Here is a 1,345-nt window from a genome sequence, read left to right on the forward strand (position 1 = left end):
CTTGTGCAAATATAGATAACATCGTCGCTTCCGTTCATGTTGTGTCATTGTCCTCCGTTGGTTGAGTGAAGAAAAATCAGGGTGGTGTCGGTGCGGGGGTGCAGAAAAGCACAGTCCGCCTTATTTGTGGATCACGGAACCGTCGCACTCACAGGAGAAATCATGATAGCTACTAAGTACGGATAACGGTCAATCAATACTGCGCTAGGTTCTGGGGGAAAGTATTTCATGATGTTAGATTGGGTGTCTATTGTGTTTCTGTTCCTCTGTGGTTCCAGTCCAAGTACATTAACAGTTACTTCCACCTCACCGCTATCCTTATGAGACATTTCTTATATCCTGCATCGTTATCGTTGTACTCTTGTACTTCCGGTAGACCGCGATATAGCACACGCAAACCTTCCCACGAAGTGATGGTGGTTTTGGGCCAAGGGTGTGTCCAGTGGCCATCGCATACTGCTTCAGATAGGTACTATGTGAGGACGCCCTTAATTTCACAGTATTCATCTGGACCGTCCACCTTCCTAGCAGCTTGCTTCGCGGCGTCATCTGCAATCGCATTCAGCGTTCGAGGGATTCTCCAGAATTGAATCTTCAAAACTGAATCATCCCACAGCTCGATCGGAGTCAGTACAGCGACCAGGTCAACGGCAGATCGTTTCGGGAGCGCGCTGGCTTGCTGTGGGTGGAGGACTGCGTAATAAATCGATGCACACGCTAGTTGGCGAGCGATCATCCGCTCAAGGCCCTCCCCAGGACAGTAGAGCAGAGAAATAGGGCGCCATACCCTAGGGGGCGACAGATTTCTCTTTCCCGGCTTGGGTATCATGGCCACCTCCGCTTCTCGAAATACTCCAGGGTGATGGCCAACCGTTAGGCATCCCTGGTAGAGGCGACAGACGTGTCCCCCGGTGATGTCCCATGCTGCTTGCAGCAGCTTGACCGTGATGTTGTCGGCTCCGGGAGATGTGTTGCCTGTCCTGATCGTGGCGTCTTTTGCTTCTTGCAGCGTAACTTACTGGGCGAAGGGTATCTTCCGGGCTGGGAGGACTAGGATCCATGGGTCCGCAATGTTATCCGCTACCGTGCGGCGTTCAAGAGTGCTGTGTCCCAGCACATTCGCTTTGTCCAGCTGTGTTTCGTACACATCGTCACCAATTTGAAGCGGTGGAGGCTGGAAGGCTCCTGGTGATTTGAGCCACCGGACTGCCTTGTAGACCGATGCGCTATCTGAGAAGCCGTCGATGAGGATGCGCCAGTACTGCCGCTTGGCACGGCGGACCACACGCTGGAACTCTCTTCTTGCTAGTTGGACTTCCTGGCTGAATCCCAAAGGGAGAATTCT

General features: G+C 52.6%; 1 protein-coding gene across 1 annotated transcript in view; it reads right to left on the reverse strand.

The window, feature by feature from the left end:
* Window positions 1–472: 472 nt before the first annotated feature.
* MAA_09107 (reverse transcriptase, RNaseH) overlaps window positions 473–1,345 on the reverse strand; it is a gene marked incomplete at both ends in the record, with an annotated part of 2,062 nt that continues 1,189 nt past the window's right edge. The window contains 2 exons of the mRNA XM_007827105.2: window positions 473–980; window positions 1,020–1,322. Of these exons, the coding sequence (XP_007825296.2) occupies window positions 473–980; window positions 1,020–1,322 (811 nt within the window). The remainder of the gene's footprint in view (window positions 981–1,019; window positions 1,323–1,345) is intronic.

Source organism: Metarhizium robertsii (assembly GCF_000187425.2).
Source record: "Metarhizium robertsii ARSEF 23 chromosome Unknown MAA_Scf_15, whole genome shotgun sequence".
Classification (NCBI taxonomy): Eukaryota; Fungi; Ascomycota; class Sordariomycetes; order Hypocreales; family Clavicipitaceae; genus Metarhizium; species Metarhizium robertsii.